At 41.3% G+C, this 19,902-nt stretch overlaps 1 protein-coding gene across 2 annotated transcripts; it reads left to right on the forward strand.

The window, feature by feature from the left end:
• Nucleotides 1-765: 765 nt before the first annotated feature.
• rgl3a (ral guanine nucleotide dissociation stimulator-like 3a) lies at nucleotides 766-14,428 on the forward strand. 2 transcript variants are annotated; one of them, XM_084564536.1, is made up of 17 exons: nucleotides 766-1,319; nucleotides 5,441-5,724; nucleotides 6,979-7,023; nucleotides 7,153-7,322; nucleotides 7,580-7,737; nucleotides 7,835-8,146; nucleotides 8,233-8,336; nucleotides 8,487-8,571; nucleotides 9,284-9,358; nucleotides 10,076-10,156; nucleotides 10,258-10,290; nucleotides 10,418-10,539; nucleotides 10,625-10,720; nucleotides 10,951-11,086; nucleotides 11,184-11,456; nucleotides 12,052-12,166; nucleotides 12,461-14,428. In XM_084564536.1, the coding sequence occupies exons 1-17, from the start codon at nucleotides 1,131-1,133 to the stop codon at nucleotides 12,613-12,615; spliced, it is 2,433 nt and encodes an 810-aa protein (XP_084420662.1). In that variant the 5' UTR covers nucleotides 766-1,130; the 3' UTR covers nucleotides 12,616-14,428. The 2 variants fall into 2 exon arrangements, with proteins under 2 accessions (XP_084420662.1, XP_084420663.1); XM_084564537.1 differs by lacking the exon at nucleotides 766-1,319 and adding an exon at nucleotides 3,856-4,042.
• The last annotated feature ends 5,474 nt before the right edge of the window (nucleotides 14,429-19,902 follow it).

Genomic DNA, 19,902 nt, shown 5'->3' on the forward strand with positions numbered 1-19,902 from the left:
ACACACACACACACACACACACACACACACACACACACACAGAGAGAGAGAGACAGACCCAGACATGCGCAGGACATCATCCTCCCACCAACACAAAGAACAATCAGTCCACCCAGATAAATGCCAGAGTCTCTTCCTTCCAACTTTCACACTGTCTCTGCACGAATATTCAGGTTGGAGCGCTCTGAACATGGACTTCAGGATTCATTACAGTTAAGTGATTTTATATTTTCTCCAGTTTATGAGTGATTAGTGTCTTCCAGGAACAGATTTTTTCCTCAGGGATGCTGAAAACATTTGTGAATTTTGTGTCTTTAAATACTATTTAATGGTTATAATGAAAGTTTTATCTGTACCTCATCGCAGTCTTCATATTTTCATTGGTTTGTTTTATATTTTTGAAGATGCTGAATATTTAATTAGGATTCTTATTAACTATATACATTCACTTTTCAGTTCATTAGGTACACTTTTGAAAACTAATACAGTCCTGCATTTAATCTTAGCTTCATGAAGGTTATGTTAAGACTAGTTTCTATGATTTTGACAACCACATTTTAGTCAGCGAGTTAAGCTAAATAACAGAAACACTTGAGTGTTTAATTTGTTCCAGTTTAACAGCACCACAAAGTGCATCCTCCAAAATGATCATCTATTTGAATTAACACATTTCTGATGCTGTTTCAACATGAACTATACATTAGATCAGTCATGAAAGGAGATTTAGTGGAGGAATGCATTCATTTTGACTAACTGATGCTGTGATATTCTACATATGCTTATTTTTTCTTTTTTTAAACGCATTTTTCTGCTAGACTTACATTGATTCATCCATCAGTTCAGACAAAAATAGATTTTAAAGATCTCTACCTGTACTCTGCAGTTTAGAGCAGATATGCTGCTCAGCATTGCTGAAGCATAGCGATGCTGAAACATTAACCTGTTTTTAACCCAAAAATCTAGTCACGATTTTTATGATCTGCTACCACTCACTCAGTTTTTTGGAAGCGGGCTGGAATAAAACAACTGACTGCCTTCACACTCTCCTCCCTGACACAGATGAGGCAGCAGGTGTGGGAGAGATCTGACGAGGTGCGTGGGCCCGTAGCGTGACCGAGGCAGAGCGGGAGATGCGGACCGTTCTTTCTGTGTGCGGAGGCAGCGATGGAGGGGAACCCCGCAGCCTCCGCAGCCGGGTGGGCAGGATGAAGAAGCTGCTGTGGCTCAGGCCTAGTCACTGTGTGGGCGTCCACATGGACACGGAGCCCGGCGTTTGGCTGAGGAGCTTCCAGTTCTTGGACATGGACCAACAGAATGAAGTGAGTTTGGACAAACTGGGTTTCTAGCATCATCCAAAATAGTTCATCATAAAATACTTGTGTCATTTAATAGAGAGATGCTGCTCTTGGTGTCCTTGAAGGTAGAATATTTTCTTAGATTGCATCTATACACTTGGATTCTCCACTGTAAGGATCTTTATTGTCCAAACATGACCCTGACAGATCATTGTGGAAATATGAACATATTATTTTTCTGAGGTGTTCATGAGATTTTCTTAAACAACATGACTGACTGTGATATGACATTCAACGTCACCAGGTTTCAAATTTATAAACAAAATACAATTTAAAAGAATTTTCATATATCATCATGAACTCACCGTATAACAATTCTTTATTTTAGCTGACCAGCAGTATAAAACCCAAAGATCTTCAGTTTGCAGAGAACAAAATCCTCACATTTGCAAAGTAAGAACCAGCAAAATTAGGATGGGAACTAGTAATCATTGTTAAGTTATTTTCACAGTGAATAAATTCATCTATAAAATTCCCAGAGCCCTTGTTGATGCTGACAGCAATCCAAACCTAAAAGATATTCCTTCTACCATCACAGCAGACCATGAGAGAAAACTTTGATTTGATACTTTTTTCACTAAACCATTTTAATTTACATCAATTAAATAGGAGAATTCAAATGATTTGCAGTTTACAGTAAAACACAGATTTTAATTTATACATTTACAATTAGAGTCCGTGTCCTCTGTGACGGGCTGATCTGACTGCAGGTGGATGCAGGTACAGTATCAGCTGTCGTATACTCATTCATCGTTTACGTCAGGTTTTTCTCTCTGGGAACTTCCTCTATTGTTCCATTTTTTTTTTTTTTGTCCCACGCCCAGAACGTCATCGACATGTGCGGCTTTTTAGTGACACTGAGAAGGAACTACGGCGCTGCAGAAATCCCCTGGAAGTAGATCATTTTCCTATAATATAAATTGGTCGTGTCAATTCTTGAGAAGAAGACATGTTTTCTCATCCTCTGGCAGGCATGCCACCTCATCACCCATTCATGTGTCTAATCACAACTAATTGAGGTCTCTACTCAGCTGTTTCTCTGCTCTTTTGTTCGGCCCTCATAGAAGTTCCGTGAGGCTTTGTCCGACACTGGAGAATTGTGCCAGAGTTTCATTTCAGAGAGAGACAGAAAACTCATTTGACAAACAAAGCTCATTCTTTCGTTTGGCTTTAATGAGCTGGGAGCGGCCTGATTAAAGATTTGAGTCTGCTCAGCTTGTTTTGCTGCGTGTGTTCGATCCGTCTCTAAATGAATGGGATCAGGGTTAATGCTTTCAGTAGCACTTAAATCTCCAAATTTATACAATTGTTCCTGATTTTGTGCTGTCTTGAAGTCGTATTTTTAGGATCACAACAGACCTGTTTTGCTGTTTGTGGAATGTCACACCACGCCCCTGACAACATGCTTAAAGCTTAGAGGCTGTTGAGGAAAAAACTGTCCTGACTGGATTCTTTTACGACATGAATCAGTGGCTGCTAACATGTTGACGTTGGCCTGGAAACAGCTTTTCACCTTCAGATGATCCATCTTCCTTCAACATAATTTAATCTCTTCCTGTAGAGTTATCCCAAGCTTTTTTATGTAAACCCAAACATGAATGCTGCAGGGCCTGTTTTTAGTCAAAGGATTTAAGGAAACTGGAACAATTCCCCTTTTTTTTTAATGGTTATCATTTTCTCCACCAGATGTCACAGTACTGTCTCTTCAGTTCCTTTCTGCAAGGAATTAAATTTAGAAATGAACTGTCTGCCATTATACAATCTGTGACTAAAGCTGGAATACAGCCACATATACATCTAATTCACTTTCACACCTTTTTATTAATACACCACAGAAATACTGAAAGCATTCATGATACTTTATGTGTCTTATACTAACACCAGCAGATCCTTGCTGACAGCCAAGCTTCCCTTTTTGTATGAAAGTTATGTGGCCATATTCACCAACATTATGCTGCTGCTGCATATTTATTGTCTGCTTTCAGAAAAAAAAGAAAAAAAAAGAAAAGAGCGGCTGTTTTCATGAACAGTAACGCACATTTTAATGTCTTTTGATGGGAACTCTTATGTTACCTTTAAAACATTTAAGGCTGTTACTCCACTTACTTTTTTTCATTCCAGAGACGTTGTGTTTTTCAACCACTACATTTATCTTGATAAACTAAGTGCAACTTAAGCTTTGGGTGCTCAGTTTAACTTCTACAATACTTTATTTATGTTTCAGTGGCTCAGCTCATTTGTAAGGCCATTTTACTTTTGTATAAGCAGTGCAGAATTTCTAAACGACACTCTGTTATAATAATACACAGTGTCGTCACTATCAACATTTATCTTCTCATTATTTAAAATCTACATAACAAAATCTGTTGCCATTCATTAGTTATGTCCATTGGCTGTCACCCGTGGCCCCGCCCACACCTGTTCGATAGCCACGCCCACAGAAGTAACCCTTCACCCTCCTCCTGCTCTCAGCGTAGATCGTCTGAGCTGACAGACTGTCGCTACTCAGCTCCGACGTCTGGACTCTATTTTTTTATTATAATTTTTTTGTGACATTAATGCTCAACAATGAAAGCTTTTCAGACTGACGTGAGGTGTCGGAGGACGGAGTTAAATCCTTAATTGAGTTTACACACACAGGAGGATCTATTCTCCGGATAAACATGGGGAAATGGCAATTATCGATGGTAGGTTCAATTAACTTATGGTAATTCTGATTCCCTGATTGACTGGATAGAGCTGGGGTGTCTGTTTTTCTACATGTGCTCTCATCCTCATGTGAATTTAGTTGTGTGCTTGTCTCTGGCCACCAGGACGAACGGACTGATAATGGTTTCATTCAGAGCAGAGTGACACTATAGTTTCTGTCATGTGATATTCAATCATGGTCTTTCTGCTATTGTTACACACATTGTTGTGCTTAATAACACTGTGATTACATATGACCTGTATGGGCTCATGTTTCTGTGCAGTCACTGAGCCTCAGGTCAGGACTGTGACTAGAACCAGATCAGCTCTGGTCTGCTTCACTGTGACAACAAACACTCACAGAGTTATGTTTGGGATTTTGGGAAGTGTTATTTCTGACTTCTTTTTTTTTTTGTGATCAATTATTTATTTATTTTCTAGTGTTATTTCTGACTTTTTTTTTCTTTTTTTTTTACAAGCCTTTTCAAAATTTTATCCTTCTCTGCTGATTGGATTGCTTTTCTAGTTTTATCTGTGGCAAACGTTAGTTTTAGATTTTTGTTGAGCTTTCTAAAACACTTTCAACAGCATGTTGTGAAGGGCTACTGCGTCTAAACGGGCTGGGACAAATAATGTCAGTGACCTGTGTCTCCAGTTTTGGTGGCAGTCACATCTTTCCTTACCTTAAGTATGCAATGTAATGCTGCATCATAAAATATTTTCTTTCTGACTAAGCCATGCTTTGTGACTGTAAGAATCCACAATGTCATCTTACTGACCATCCATAATATGGAAATAACCAAAATCTCATGTGAATGTATTTGTTTCCTCAGTTCTTGTGTTTTAAATACTAGTAAAGGTAAAACAACCTCTGTTACAACCACAACTATTCACTACTCTTAATTAACAAACCAAAACCCTGATCTATACAAAACTGTACAAAGTATCACAACTTCTAAAGAGAAAAAAAATACTGCCCTGCAGCTTCTCTACAGTTTTAAATCAAAATAAAATGAAGAAAATTCCGATTTAAATTGTGTTAAACGGTGTGGTGGCTCTGTTAACTGAGTGTCCTTTGTTGACACAAACTGGTGCGTAAGCGAATGCTTCTCTGTCCAGTCACTTGTCCAGTCACCAGGTGTTTGCCTGCTTCAGATTTTAAGGCTGAGTCACAAGCAAGCAAGGTCTCAAGAATGAGGTTCATCGACTTTATATGAAGTATTGTTCAGTCTGAAGGCCTTCTGCAGATATGAGTGTTCATAGAGCTAGTTATGTAACATAATAGTTATGTAGAGGAATTATTTCTTTTTAAACATGAGGTGTTCAAGAAGCAGAACAGAAGTCCATAACATGTGTTAGCTTCAATATTTAAGGTGACTATGAATTCTCCCCTGCAGGACCCAGTTCAGGAGTGGGGCGAGGAGGAGGAGGACGGGGCGGTGTTTGGCATCACGCTGCGCAGGGAGCCCGTCCTGCCGGGCTCGGAAGAGTCACAGACGGCCTTCAGCTGTGTCCAGTACCACACGGTGAAGGTGCGCAGGCTGAAGGCAGCCACCTTGGAGCGTCTGGTCACCCACCTGCTAGACCCTGAGCACCGGGAACCCGACTTCCTCCCTGTGTTCCTCTCCACCTACAGGGCCTTCACCTCCACCAGCACCCTCATCGAGCTGCTGTTTCAGAGGTGAGAGAAACGGTCCGCAAATGTGATCATTGTCAAAATGAACAGTTGGGCTTAATGTCTTTCTTGCTCTGAGTTGTAGCAGAAAACCATACTCCCACTGCATGTTCTATTTCAGAGTCAAGAGTTTCCATTTGTTTCCAGACTTTATGCTAAGCTAAACTAGCTGGCTGTGGCGGTAGCGTTATATTTACCACACACAGAAATGAGAATGATGTCATTCTCAACTGACTCTTGACACAAAAGCAAATATGTGCAGCCAGTTTATGACTGTGGTATCTAGTGAAAAAGCCTATAATAAATAAAATAATTTAGATAAAAAGAAGCTACACACAGAGAGGAGGGAGTTAATATTTGCTTCATAACTCAGTGATTTCTTATTGTGTGCTACTTTTAAAAAGGTCATCACTGAATACGTTTGTAAGTGAAACATATGCATGGTGAGTTTTTACAACGTGCCAGGATCTCTGGTTAGTTTTAAAGGCGAGAGCTGTCGAACACTCTCGCTCTACGGTGCACCAGGTGTTCACAGAGCAAACCTTCATTGAAGCAGGGCGGGTTTCTAAGACGGGTATTGTTGTCAAGTGCTTGAAATAAACTGTTGCCCGCTTTGTTCCATTCCCAGGTGTTCATGACTACACCCTCCACACCCAGCAGTGCTCAGAGTACCTGAATCACATACGTTCGGGAATGACTTGCCAGAATATTCTAAAAATAGAAGCTACTTTGTTGTCATCTCCTATTAAACATAAAAGGACCGCAGATCAGCTCACCTTTACTGCAAATGTCTGCCTGTGTGAAACTGACAAACACTACTTCAACTCAACAGCACCAAAGGCCACAAACAGTCGCCCTCATATCCGCGGTGCTGGTGGCAACAGGTATTCTGTGAGCTTTTCTTGAGTTCAGCCTCAACTTTGCCTTGCAGGAGTGTCTGCAGGATGTAAAACCTCAGTCAGGTTCCTACAAATTAGATGTCATAACACAGAGTTTCACTTTTGCTGCGTATATTATAAAACTTAATCCCAGAAGGACATGTCTGTCTGTAGCAAGGCCACAGTGTCTCTGCAGGGATTCAAAGTGTTGTTGGACATTTCCACAGGATGGATAGTTTAGGAGGTTCAGCCCTAGTACTTTTGTTGTTTACAGGATGTATTCTGTCATCGCTTGGTCTCCACATTGTCCCTACATGCGGTGATAATCTCTTGATTCACAATTTAGCTGATTTAGTAAGTGTCTTTCCTTTTTCCTCCACAGAGACGACTCGATAACTAACCTGGATAACACCGTGTGCCGTCGCAGGTGAGTGCAGTCAGTTTAGTGATTGGATTTAATGGAGTGAAATAAAACAAACAAACCCGATGTTGTTCAGGCCTCCTTTAATCTGAGTGTGGGCAAGACAAACTAACAGTTCATTCTCTCATATCTCAGTACGTTACACCCAGTGATCCGACTTTGGCTGGAGGAATACAGTGAAGACTTCCATGAGCCTCCTCAGTACCGGGCCCTCCGGCTGTTGTGTGTCCACTTGCACAGTCGCCTCTGCTTCAGACGCTTGGCTAAGTCTGCCGATGCCCTGCTCAAGAGGCTCCAAGAACAGGGTACGAGGAAGAAGGATACACAGTGGCACTCTAAACTCTAATCAGCTCAAATATTCTGACTCGGTGCAAAAGATTCTCTGCTATTAATAAAAAAAAAAATTAATTGAATCTGACAAGTATTGAATGGGCAGGCAGCAGATAAATATTGAGACATCTGCATCTATTTTCTATCTTTTTATGATTCAGGTTGGTGAATGTTTTTTGTCCCTGTTGAGAAGCATGTTTTGATGACATTTATGATTTGGTTTGTTTGACAGATTGCGGCCAGTCTGCGTCAGAGCAGGACAGTGAATCATTGCAGCAAGAGAACAGGGATCAGGAGGATGGAGGAGAGATGTCCACAAAGGAGGAAGTACACACCTTTATGGGCTTCCCTGTGACAGATGTGGCAGAGCAGCTGACCAGACTGGACGCTGTAGGTTTCATTCATGAAAATCCTCTGTGTTGCTGAGTCGGTGCTTATTGGTGCATGGTTGCTGGAATTGTGACCGTTTTCCTGTCCCATTTCTCAGGAACTGTTTGTCAAAGTGGTGCCCTTCCACTGCCTGGGCTGCGTCTGGTCCCAGCGTGACAAGAAAGAAAACCGAAACCTGGCTCCGACGGTCCGCGCCACCATCTCTCAGTTTAACGCAGTAACCAACCGTGTCATCACCTCACTCCTCTGCCCATCCTCGCCAAGCCCTTCCACTTCCTCTCCCCTCTCATCGCCCTGCTTGTCCTCCACCTTCCTGTACCCCTCCACTGCCCCAAACTCACCTCGCTGCTCGCACACCAGTCCTGTCCACAGAGCACGCATCATCGAGAGGTGGATCTCCATTGCACAGGTTCAAAAAACATTTCGAATATATTAAGTGATGTATATGATTATGACTGCCTAAACCTAGTCTAACTTTATTATGTGTCTCTGCAGGAATGCAGACAGCTGAAGAACTTTTCCTCCTTAAAGGCCATCCTGTCAGCCCTGCAGTGCAATGCTGTATATCGCCTCAAGAAGACCTGGGCTGCTGTCAGCAGGTTAGCAAACATTTACAGGACTCTGCAGGTTTATTTCACTCCACATGTAAATAAAAACAGTCTTCTGTCATGTGGAACTGCTTCAGACTTCTGAATCAAGTGAATATTTATCCGGAACAAGAATGACACTTTAAATGTGTTTGTTTTCAGGGAAAGTATGACCGCCTTTGATCACCTGTTGGAGACTTTTCCTGATGAGAACTGCGTGCTGACCAGCAGAGAGATCCTAGTGGAGGTAACTACAATGTGACAGAATGTGGACTGATAAGGAAAGGATCTCTACCAGCTCTTGTATGCATGGTTGAACTTCTTAACATCAATATTGTCAGCTCAGCGTTAAATGCCCACAATAATGGGTCACTTCCTGAGACGTAGCGCCTTGTTGGACGTCTCAATGCTTGTGTAACTTCTGCTAAGCAGCCTGTCTTCTCTTTATTTGGTTAAAAGAGTACATAATATGCACGGTGAAAAATGTTACACACGACTCACAAATCTGTTGTGCACTGAGTGGCCTCTAATAGTTTGAGTTTTGAGTGAAAGACCTCTCAGTGTTCATTCACCTGCCACTCTGCTTTTTGTTCTGAGAGCCGTTCGCTGTGGAAAACAACCGATATGAATGTGTATTTAGTGATACCACTTTTATCAGCAACCTGCTTTCTATAGATTAAAGAGAAAGGCTGTTGCGAATGGCCAACACCAATAAAACTGCACATAGAGGTAGCTGATAGGGGAAGAGTTACTAATCAGTTTTCATTAATATACTGCGTACATACCAGCTATGTGATTGCTTTCCAACACCATGTTGTCACCAAGCCACGGCAGAAGGAACACCCTCCCACACCCACAGTACCCTGTTAGGATGTGCTCAACCCTGAAAAGTACAATTATATAACATCTCTGGATGAATTATTTTGACCTATCAATGCTGAATTATCTGCTTTCTGCAGGATGGGAGTCACCCAGACGGCAGCGCCACCCCGGGCTCTAAATCACCCCGACTCTGCTCCGAGTCCAGGCAGACGGTAAGAGCATGGTCGTCAGCTTGTTTGGAAATTACCTTTTGGTTCCTCAGTTTCGCCGAAATGAAAGTGACCAATGGAATGAACAGATGAAGATAAACGAAAAGCTGAGGCTTATTTTTTACTCATTTTTTGCCTGCTTCATCAATTCCACTTCCTCAATAAAGCCACATGTTTTCAAGCTAATATTCTTTCCCCCCAAAAAACACCAAGTTCCCTCTTCTGTTTTTGTCTGAACATTTAAAGGAAAACATTACAGCTCAGATGACCGTTAGTACCCCCCCCCCCCCCCCCCCCACACACACACACACACACACACACACACGCACACACACGCACACACACTCACACACAAGGAAGGATATAAAACTAAACATGTGTGCAGTGTTTCCCACAGATCACCTGTTTACTTAGTGTGGGTGGGGCTGTATAATATGTTTTATACCCCCATATTCAGTTCATTTAAAAAGTCATGGCCTTTTGTTTCCAACTGAGTATAAATCTTAACATCAGTTGTATTTCTGCAGTGTTTATTGACATACAGTATTTCAGAGCTTGATATCCCATCGTCTATTACATCTGGCTTATGCAAAACTAACAACTAATTTCCTATCACCACTGCAATTAATTATTGGACAGAAATGAATTACATTATTTTGTTCAAAAAAGTTACGTTCATGGTTTTTTTTTTTTTAAATGTGTCTTTATCTTGGTTTTCAGAACAGTGGTGTTGTGCCGTACCTGGGCACGTACCTGACTGTCCTCACCATGCTGGATACAGCACTGACTGACACTGTGGAGGTGAGTTCTTTTTTTTTTTTTCTTCTTCATGGTGCTTTAGTGGACTTATGATGCCATATAACACTGGTTGCTTTTTCCCCCTTTTTTTTTTTTTAACACAGAGTGGACTCATCAACTTTGAGAAACGCAGACGGGTAGGTGTCACCCCCTAGTGGTGCCTTCCATGAATGATATCTAATGTTTGTATACGATTTTTACATGCTACCTTACTCTTTCCCCCCCATAGATTGACCTGATCTGTGTTTTATTGTCCTGTTTTAGGAGTTTGACATTATCTCTCAGATTCGGCAGCTTCAGGCTTCTTGTTCTCGCTACAGCCTTCCTGTCAACCCTCGCATCACCGCCTGGCTGCAGGCGCACACGCTACTCACAGATCAGGAGAGGTGAGGCACACACTGAAGCCATGAAATGAAACTATAATGAAAAAAGTTCTCTGAGTCTCAGTTGATCTGTTTTTTCCTTTTGTAGCTATGAACTATCTCGTGAACTGGAACCTCCAGTTGACCCCTGTCCCAACTCTCCCAACTCATGGAGCGGTCGGCTCATCGCGAGGAAGCTTGCCACGTAAGTCCTTTATATCAGCTCAATATGAAACCTGACAGATATATTCGGATTTTCTTACAACATTGCATTTTTTTTCCCGTGTCATTGTTGTTAAATTCCTGAAGTAATTCAACTTCACAGCAAGTTTTGTATTTGATCAACAGTTCCTCATCCAGTAATAGCTTGCAAACAATAAGTAGATTTTTTTTCACCTTTTAGAAAAAGTGTTTAAAAAAAAATTGTGTGTTCAGGTTGCGAACGTCCAGCGACAGCTCCCTCAGGAAGACCCATGCTGACCAGATCAGTGTATCGTCTTCTGGTTCCAGCAGTTCAGACATGGAGGACCTCTCTGCTCCTCAGCCCTCCCCTCTCAGACTCAAGCTCAAGGTAGGAGCACTAGTCCCCGCTAGTGCTAGTTTAGAGTCAGAGTGTATGAAGGTAAAAACATAATATAGCATTCATTTTATTTCCTCTCTCCTCTCAGTCTCTATCGGGCTCCCTTCACAACGTTGCAGAAGACTTCTCCTCCAGCTCCATGTCCTCCTCCTCTCGGAGCCTCTCTAGCTCATCCTGCAGCTCCTCACATCCAGATCTCAGCTCTTCGTCTCTGGTGCTGAGCCCTGAATCGTCATCGCCGTCATCCAGCTGCTCGTCTCAGACTGTGCAGCCCGTTTACAACAAACAGATTGCCGACTTGTGTATCGTCAGGGTCAGTGTGGAGTCTGTCAGCAATGGAAACGTCTACAAGAGCATACTGGTAAGTTTGTCATTTGTGGTGCACACACTTCAAATGTCATCCACATTGTTGTCAGTTAACTTTGTTTAACCCGTACTATAAAAAGAAGAAAAGCAGAAGAGTAAGGAGTCGGGATTGCTTAATAACTTAACAACATTTATGTTGGCAGGAAACTGAGGTTTTAAGTCAGAGGTGACTTTGCCTCAAGAGTTCTGTGCAAAATCAGGAACCAGGATCAGTTTGTGATATTTGAAAAAGACTAAATAAGAACAACAATGCCAACATAAAGTGTACAAATAACAATTATGTTTCCCAGTGTTGTTTCCTTTACTCAACTAGTGTATTAACAGATGTTCATTGCAAGTAACAAGAACCAACCATTTACTGTCTTAATGGATACTGCAGTGAGATATGCACAGTTATATCCCCAATTAAAATAAAATAAATAAAAACAGAAGCTCCAAATTTAAGAAACATGTTTGTAAAGTGACATACGTGAGTACTGTGTCGCTCCTATAGCTTCAGCCTGTGCCTTGTGCTGCACGTTGCCCCCTCTCTCATCCGTTACTAGCATTTACTTTGGTTGGATTTTAACGCTCGCCTGTTTCCTCTCCAGCTGACGAGTCAGGATCACACACGTCACGTGGTTCAGAGGGCTCTTGAAAAACACAACATGGAGCACGTCAGCTGCAACGACTTCAGCCTCTACCAGAAGCTCAACAATGGAAAAGGTGAATATCCTCCCTCAGGCCTTGCCTCCAGCGGTCTAAACTTTACTGAATCAGAATTCTATGTGTATGCTGTTTATGCTTTGTATATGTTGTGTCCCTTTGTGCTTGTGATCAAATACAAGACGAGTGCATGTCCTGTAAAAAGTACAGTTTAAAGACAAATTGGTCGTTCTAATATGAAAATGTTCCATAAACTGAAAGAGAAGGATGTAGAACTGACGTAGACCCAGATACAGCAGGCATAGTGAAACTAAAGAGCAACACTTCATCACTTCATCCCTCTTTCTGCCTCAGAGCTCCAGATTCCTGACAAAGCCAATGTGTTTTATGCCATGTGCACCTCTGCCAACTACGACTTTGTCCTGCGCCAGCGCTGGAGGAGCCACGGGAGACATCTCGGCTCTTCCTCCAGCCCCGGAGCTAAGCACAGGCCCCGCTTCTCCAAGTGAAAATCATCTGCTGGTCTTGACTGAATCACTGGAGCACCGCTAGAAGTGAGAGGAGCTGCTCATCTGCCACTGCAGCCCAACAACTCACCTGTGGCTGTTTATGTCTACTCACCACCATCACAAGATTGTCACTGTGCAGCAGACGAGAGCAGCTCCACCACAAAGACTCCCCAGACCTTGACTGAAGAAACAACCTGGAGGAGTTCTCATCAGGATGTAGGCTTCACAAGGAGGAACGTGTCGACACAAGAATTATTCTGTGACGTTTGAAGAGTTTAAAGGAAATGTCCATATATTCAGAAAAGAGGCAACAAAGAATAAGCACTGTCATAAATTTGAAGGATGAAGCATCCTTTCTCATTTGACAATCACACTGGCATGGAATTGTGGATCACAGCACTTTCTCTGCAAGTGTTTATTCACATCAGGAGCAGCTGGTCTGACACGACAGTCCTGCGTTCAAACCCTACACATCCATGTGGCTACAGAATCAGACGGTTTCAACTTGTTTTTGACCGCCACAGCAGACGTGACACTTTCCATTCAGCCAGTTTGGCTGAATGCGTGACGGGAAGCTGCTGACTTTCTCAACCACACAGAACAGAAAGAAGGAAATCTAATCAGGATGACTAAATTTGGGATGTTTGCACTTAGTCGATGAGTGAGCGTTCCCCAACATATCTGGGTCGAGTGCGAAATCTTTCTGATTTCAGTCATGCTGAGTGCATTAGAGAACATCAGATGGCATGTGTGAAGCAGTGTCTGGTCCCAGAAACGTTCTGCAATAAGTATTCATTTGTCTTCTAGTTAAAGACTTAAATGTTTTAAATGTAACTTGATTTAATTTTATGAATTTAAATTATTTAATGCGTTTCAGTATTCAGCTTTTAGAGCTAAGTTGGCATGATTATACTGTTTTTCTGTATCTGTTCATTTTCGATCACCGTCCGTCCTCCAGTCTTCAATGATATGCTGTTTTCTTGCATAAAGCTCTTTAAGTTGTTTTAGTTCTCATAACCTCAACTCAAGTATGTTTCAATTTGAATTTGTGGTGAAATGAAGGAGACTTTTTATATCAGAGTGAAGAGTATATTACATATGTTTAATCTAAGTGGCCTCGTCTGGATGGATGCCTGATGTTATGTCTGAGGTTTAAAGGTTCAGTCCTGACATAAAATATTACAGTAGTGTTCCCCTCCACGGGCTGTCAGTTCAGGTGGGGCCGCTGGTCACTGACGTCTGGAATCCAGTGCAATTAACTTACAGAGTGGTATTGAGCTCACCCCTCCTGCCTCACTCCGAGTGAGATTTAAATGAAGAATGGTTCTCGTATGTGGAAATGAAGTGTCCCAGCATGTGAATTAAATGAGCTTCTCCGTGATACGAAATCCTCCACGAAACTATCAGGCAGCTTTTTTGAAAGTAGTGGAAGTGAAAACTGCTTCGAAGATTTATTTTTAGTCAACAAATGACGCACACAGAGATTAATATCCCTGTTTAAATTTAATGGGGGGGGAAAGAAAAAATAATAATTTGCACACTGGTGACGTCTGCCTTCAGTTTTGTGCAGGATTTTGCAATCGCTGAGTTCATGTTGAAAGCTGCTGTAGGTCGGTAACTGAAGGTCTGACGGCTGCGGTCGATGAAGGAGACGCCACAGCATTGGTCCGTCACAAGCAGGGTTTCATGTTTGTGTTTGAAACGCCATTGATGTTAACATTACTGTCTCAAAGTGTTTTTGTCCTTTTTCAACAGATTATTTTAATTGAAGCACTTGCTGTATATAACTAGTATTAAATGTGCACTAATAAAGTAAATCTATTTATCACATAACACTGTACTTATTTGGTTTTCTTGATCAAAATGCACCAAACTTGATTGAACCCAATAGAAATGGAGCAAAATCTTTATTTTTTTTATGATGCCTGTAATCCTATACTATTTTTTACACAAACAGGTTCATTAAATATAAAAGTTGTGGCCTGTGATGTTAAATAAACCACTTAAAACGTCATTTAATTATCACAATTATGTGCTTTCACAAGCTGAAAAAAGACTTGGTTTTAAAAGCTCATGAAAAGTTTGTGTTGCCCTGGTGATGCAGAAGAAAATGATTAGGAGCTGTAATTGAAACCATCCACACAAATATAGTTGTGGTTGTAGGTGACCACTAGGTGGAGCTAGACACAAAGACTTTCGACTACTTGCCCTGTTTGGTTCTTTCCAAAGATAAACAACTGGTTTATCCTTCAGTCAAACATGGAGGCCGTGACCTACATTTCGTGCCATTTAAAGGAAGTTCAGATAAATGATATGAAATAAACAAAGTAGAAATGATAATATATCAGAAGACTAAAGCACTGCTTAAATGCAGCTGAAAGCCAGAGGAGAGTTAAGTGAACTGGTCATTTCTGCCGCTTCTGCACCCTGATGAGGCGTTGAACAAAAGGTCAGAGTTCACGGTGACAGATGGGGTCATGGGAGGTTGTGACCTGTCTGGCCAGTTCTGCTGTCTGTTGCTGGAGCTCTAATTTGCATTTTGTGAACACCGTTCTCTGAACTTTTGCTGTCAGTAGAAGAAGGGCTTGATTTTCCTGATCTGAACATGTGTCTTTCCTCATATTTCTCCTCCTCCTCTATCTATCCACCTCAGCCACATTTTGAATTCCTTTCCTCTTCCTCTTCCTCCTTTTTACCTGTTGAGTTGTTTCATGTCTTCGTTCCCATTTCTACACCAACAGACCCACCTTTCATATTTGTATCTGTTATAACAAAACGGAAATACGATCTCTTGTTCAGAGCAGCCTTTTCCTCACTCGAGGTTCCTTGTCGGCCCCCAAGGCTTCAAGCTAATTGATTCTTGATGTCATCCAGTACGCACAGTCCATTTCAGATCACTTTCCTCATCTAAACTTTGCGCAAATTGTTTAATTGACTGACAGGCCAACATTCAACTGGTATCATGTGAGAGCTGCTAAATATTAATTAGCCCCAGTTCACCTCAGGTTGTCTCACAGAAAGCCTCACTGTCTAAAATGAGTTATGTGTGACTTGTGTTTCTCTGAGCGCTTTTTTCTTTCCAGTGGAAGAATTGAACCATTAGTGGTTTTATTTAGTAGCAGCTCAGACTGTGGCACAAACAATGGTCTGTTTGAGATGTACATTTGGGTCACAAAGTGCAGAATATATCCACCTGTACAAGCAGCTGCACAGTATAAGAAGTCATTGAAGAGACAAACATAACGCTCTGAAACAGGCTTTTTTAGTCATCATTTAGATGCATGTGAATGGATATTTTTGATTAATGTATTGTGGGAATGTGTCTATGTTCTACAAAGATGAATTGTGCCACATTTTTAGTTTCTGGTGCGCCAGTTATCAGTCAAACACCGTGTCCAAGAATGAATGATTTATGCTACATAATGTTTTTTTTTTTTAAAAATGGATCAAAATTTGTTAAAAAATACAAACAGCCATTACATATTTTACTAATAGCCACATGTACAGGCTAAGTTCCAAAAACAAATCAGGTTTTAATTATGCTTTGGCTTAAATTAATGACTTTATTAAGCCATTTATTCACGTAAGTCGTTTAACTTTAATATGTCACAGTGTGAGTAAGAATGTCAGTGGGGTTGAAAAGATTAGCGTCAGATTAGCACTATACTATTATGCTATTTTATTAACTTTCTTGATGTGTCAGTTTCAAACTGAAAAAAAAAACTTTAATATTCACAATAAAAGGCGGCTTAAATTGAACCCAAATACAAAAAGACTGTCATGTACCTTAAGTTGCTCCTTCTACAGCGTCGCTCACACACAGTGACATACTGGGCTTACACATTTAATCTAAAGTCCTTCCCCAGCTGAGTCCGAAGTCACGCACCACCAACTCCACCTCATTGTGTCAGTACTGTACATAAGTTGCATGTCTCAGCTGAGAACGGTAACCAGCAACTAATCGCAGATTAGCGTGTTTTTTTGCATGTGAGGCAGTGGTTTGTGTGTGAGTGTGTCTACAGTATACAGGCATGTGACATGTGCAAACATTTGCTTGGAGTGTGTGTCGAACCACGCACAGATATGTAGTTCAGTAGGTCAATTAGAAAAAAATAGCTCACATGCTTGTTTCAAATGTGTGTGTGTGCGTGCGTGTGTCTTGTGGACCTTGTACTTCAGCAGATCTGTGTTGTAACGGTAGACAGATGGGAGAAATAGCTGAGACTAATCTAAGCGGGTTAATCCACTTAATAACCACCACGGAGGACTGCAGGTTACCTAGCTGCTCCTTCAACATGTTGTTTGCCTGTTGGGCCGTTTGAAGCTTTTCCAGAAAAGTTGGAAGTTGGCGTGTGCTTGTGAGTGTGGAAAATGCTGACACTAGATTTTTCTGATGAAACAGCACATTTCCGGCTGTATTTACTGTATCTGAAAGTGTCAGGCTGACAGGAATATGTCTGACATGCTTACTTGAACGTCTGTGTACACCTCCGTTATCATTAGGCCCTATAGGGACGCAGACCTCAGCTGATTTGAAAACAACGCAACCATTTAAGTGCAAAAAATAATGAGCAGGATAAGTTGGTGCAAGATACTAAAACATAAGTTATTCTTCTCTGTTTGTGTGCATTGAAGTTTTTATTTATTTATTTATTTATTTTCTTTATCTTGAAAATCATTGAACCAGTTTTAATTAGAAACAATATATCAGCCCTTATTGCTTCCCTATAAAGTGTTACTGGAATACCTCACAAATGCTCCTGCCTTTAATTAACTCTATTGATCCGTGATGTTCCAGTTAAAATATTTATGGAACGATGTGGCAGCTTGGATTTAAGGCCGCTCGCTTTAGCCAACTTGAGTGAGGTCCATTCGCGTTCCACAGCTGTGGGTAAAATATTAATATTATAAATCCTTTTACATGGGAGCATTCATAACGCCTGAGTCAGAGCCATGGGAAACTTGTATGTCTGGACAGAGTCACTTGTTGCGCAATTTCTCGCTGTAATGATCTGCGACTTTGACAAGGACCAGACTGTGGAGGCTAGACGTCTGGGTCAAAGCATCTCTGAAAGTGTGTAGTGCTTATCAAAAGTGGTGCAAGGAAGGAAAAGAGGTGAACCAGCTGCAGGGTCATGAGCAGCCGAGGCTCACTGATGCGCATGTTGAGTGAAGGCTGGTCCACGTGGTCTGATCCAACAGACCGGCTGCTGTAGCTCAAATTGTTGAAAAAGGTAAGGTGCTGGTTCTGACAGAAAGGTGTCAGAACACACAGTGCGTCACAGTTTGTTTTGTGTGGGGCTGTGTAGCTGCAGACCAGTCAAGGTGTCCATAGTGGTGGTGCATATCAAAGTCACATCCACATACTGTGAATGCCATTACCATAACAAGATCATTAATGTTATTCACTTCGCTTTAATTCTGGTTTAATGTCTTAGCTGATTGGCGCATCTTGCAATGGGGGAGCAGTACTGCTCATATCTTTGAGGATCCGCTTAGCTTGGCTTAGTATTAAAACTGGAAACAGGGGGGAAACTAGCCTGGCTCTCTCCACACCTCTAAAGCTCACAAATTAGAACGTTATTTTTGGCTTGGTTTGTTCAAAAATCAAAGCGCACAACCGGCACGTCGTGATTTTAGAGGTGGTCATGTGTTGGACTATTTTCTGGCTGAGTACAGCGACTTCCTGGAGTTTTGTTGTTATTGAGAGGTTTCCAGGCAACCAGCAGAGACTCAAGAAGTGTTTCAAAGAAAAACTGTTGCTTCATATGTTACTCACAGATATTTCAGGTAATACTAAAAAGGAAAATAAGTGTATTAAAGAAACTCATGTACTTTTATGGTAACTTCCTCCAAAGGACAGTGTAGACTAATAATAAACAGTGTGCTCACTTTGACAGACTGACCAGACAAAAATTACTCATTTCCCTTTTTGGTTAAATTTTTTTCCATTGTAAGTTTTATCTGTGTTATTTAAATCCCTTTAAACTAAATAAATTTGCTTTGTCTGAGTGTCTGATTTGATTTTATACAAAAAGTAGGAGGCGCTATTTTGGAAAAACCCTACTCCAAATCGATTATGACATTTATTACAAGTTCAAACAGCATGTTTTTCTAAAAGCTGTCGCGCAGGAGAAGTTTGAAAACGAGTGAAGGCCCAGTCGATGGATAAATTCAGCAGGCAAATGATGAGCTGCTAAATTCAGATGCTGAAAGGGTATCGCTGTCTGTACTCTCCATTTGGACAAACACACGCATGCACGTACGCCAGAGGGCCGCTTCCTGTATCACAAGGGCACAAGATATGGTAATGGGACCTGAGTGTGGTTTAGCATTGCATAACATGGAGCTGAATCATCTCTCACACATGCGGGCACCAACACACACATAGTTATTCCTAGTGGCCTACTTTCATTTCAGAAGTGAACAACTTTCTCATGACCTAGTTTAATGCCGTCATATAAAGACAGTGGTTCTATATGTGTGCTTGTCAGTGTGTCAGTGGAACTGGTCGATCATTGCTGTGCACACATCTGTAGAATAACGTTCACTGACTGACCTATTTTACAGTGTCGGACAGAGGCAGCAGGGACTGAATGGGTCTTGACAGGCAACATAACTCTCTCCTGAAACGGAGCCAGCAAAACATGTTCAACAGAGGAGTCGTTTTTCTCTTTTAACCCTCTTCTCAGTTTTTTTCTCTGACTCAGCTTTGGTTATTTTTATTGACATCACACTTTATTTATTTGGTTTAATCTGAGATTTGAATTGAAGGTTGCAGGGAAGAGGGTCAGTGGGTGATCAACAACCCACACTATTGGAGTCATCCACACAGGAATTTATATATGAAGGATGTGCTGAATGGACGAATTAAAAGTTTAGTACTCATTGAGGGAACTTTAGACCCTCTTAGCCACCGTGTCCAGTTATGCTGCAAAGTTTAATAATTGATTTCTGCATTCCAGAGTTATTCATTCTTTAACAGTGTCAATTATGTGTGTAACACTAAAACATCTGATTATTTCCATCCCAATATCAATTGCGTTATTGGATTTTCTTTCTAATAAACACGGCGCATGAAGTCCAGACTGGTCCTAATTAAAACCAGACTTTTATTGGACTTTCTGTGCATGTAGGTGCAAACGAGCTAATGATGTTTTTTATGTGACTACATAAGCAGCTATCGTTCCTTTTACTATCCTCAAATCAGAAGATGCGAAACATTGGGACTTGATGTTTGTGAGGACAGGAACTTGAAAAGCTAAAACTACATTACTGTTTAAATAC

Source organism: Chelon labrosus, assembly GCF_963514085.1.
Source record: "Chelon labrosus genome assembly, chromosome: 2".
Classification (NCBI taxonomy): Eukaryota; Metazoa; Chordata; class Actinopteri; order Mugiliformes; family Mugilidae; genus Chelon; species Chelon labrosus.

Excerpts from the sequence above, each read along its gene's own strand:
- rgl3a (XM_084564536.1), top strand. The coding sequence starts at position 1,131 with ATGCGGACCGTTCTTTCTGTGTGCGGAGGCAGCGATGGAGGGGAACCC. Across the intron at positions 8,147-8,232 it reads GGTGGATCTCCATTGCACAG|GAATGCAGACAGCTGAAGAA; the intron begins GTTCAAAAAACA and ends GTGTCTCTGCAG. Across the intron at positions 11,457-12,051 it reads ACGTCTACAAGAGCATACTG|CTGACGAGTCAGGATCACAC; the intron begins GTAAGTTTGTCA and ends TTTCCTCTCCAG.